This window comes from Nestor notabilis, unplaced genomic scaffold, assembly GCF_000696875.1.
Source record: "Nestor notabilis isolate BGI_N333 unplaced genomic scaffold, ASM69687v1 scaffold23229, whole genome shotgun sequence".
Classification (NCBI taxonomy): Eukaryota; Metazoa; Chordata; class Aves; order Psittaciformes; family Psittacidae; genus Nestor; species Nestor notabilis.
The window spans coordinates 1-905 of NW_009942682.1; the positions used below are offsets into that span (position 1 = coordinate 1).

Genomic DNA, 905 nt, shown 5'->3' on the forward strand with positions numbered 1-905 from the left:
AGGGCAGGAGGCTGCTGGTGCTGCCCATGGGGCTGAATGTGCCCAATAAGTTGGCCCTGAGTAAGAGGAGGGATAGAAATCACAGAATCACAGTTGGAAGGGACCTTAAAGCTCATCCAGTTCCAACCCCCTGCCATGGACAGGGACACCTTCCACTAGACCAGGTTGCTCCAAGCCCCGTCCAACCTGGCCTTGAACACTGCCAGGGATGGGGCAGACACAGCTTCCCTGGGCAACCTGTGCCAGCACCTTGCCACCCTCACAGGGAAGAACTTCTTCCTTATATCTAACCTGAAATTCCCCCGTTTAAATTTCAACCCATCACCCCTTGTCCTATCACTACAGTCTCTGATGAAGTGTCCCCTCCAGCACCCTTGTACAGATACTGTAAGGCTGCTCTGAAGTCTCCACACAGCTGCTCTTCTCCAAGCTGAACAGCCCTGGTTTGTTGGTACCCACCTGGGCATCACAAGGGCTGCACTGAAGATGAGGATGGGAGACTGGCTGAGGCCCTTCACTGAGGACCTGGGGCAGTGTGGGGGGACAGGGAACAGCAGTGGGACTCACCTGCTCTGCACATCCTTGGCCAGGTTGTAGACGAGGCTGAGGCTGCGGCTCTGCTTCTCCCGCAGCATCCTCTCTGCAAGCAGGAAATAGGTGGCTGTGATGTGGTTGTAGCGGTCAGCTTCCAGCGCCCTGCATGGGACCAAGGGACCTGCATCAGCACTTGGAGGGACCCCAGAGCCCTTCCCAAGAGCTCCCACCACAGCATCCTCCCAGTCACTCACTCCTGGATGGTGTCCCGATCCGCAATGTTCCCGCACATCATGGCCCGGAGGATGATTTCATGCTCCTCCTGGGACACGCGCTTGTGCGAGGTGAGGGGCAGCAGGCAGCGGCTGGCG

General features: G+C 57.8%; 1 protein-coding gene across 1 annotated transcript in view; it reads right to left on the minus strand.

The window, feature by feature from the left end:
* Positions 1–567: 567 nt before the first annotated feature.
* LOC104411166 (SNF-related serine/threonine-protein kinase-like) overlaps positions 568–905 on the minus strand; it is a gene marked incomplete at its 3' end in the record, with an annotated part of 2,946 nt that continues 2,608 nt past the window's right edge. The window contains exons 4-5 of the mRNA XM_010021522.1: positions 789–899; positions 568–696 (exon numbers count right to left, since the gene is read on the minus strand). Of these exons, the coding sequence (XP_010019824.1) occupies positions 568–696; positions 789–899 (240 nt within the window). The remainder of the gene's footprint in view (positions 697–788; positions 900–905) is intronic.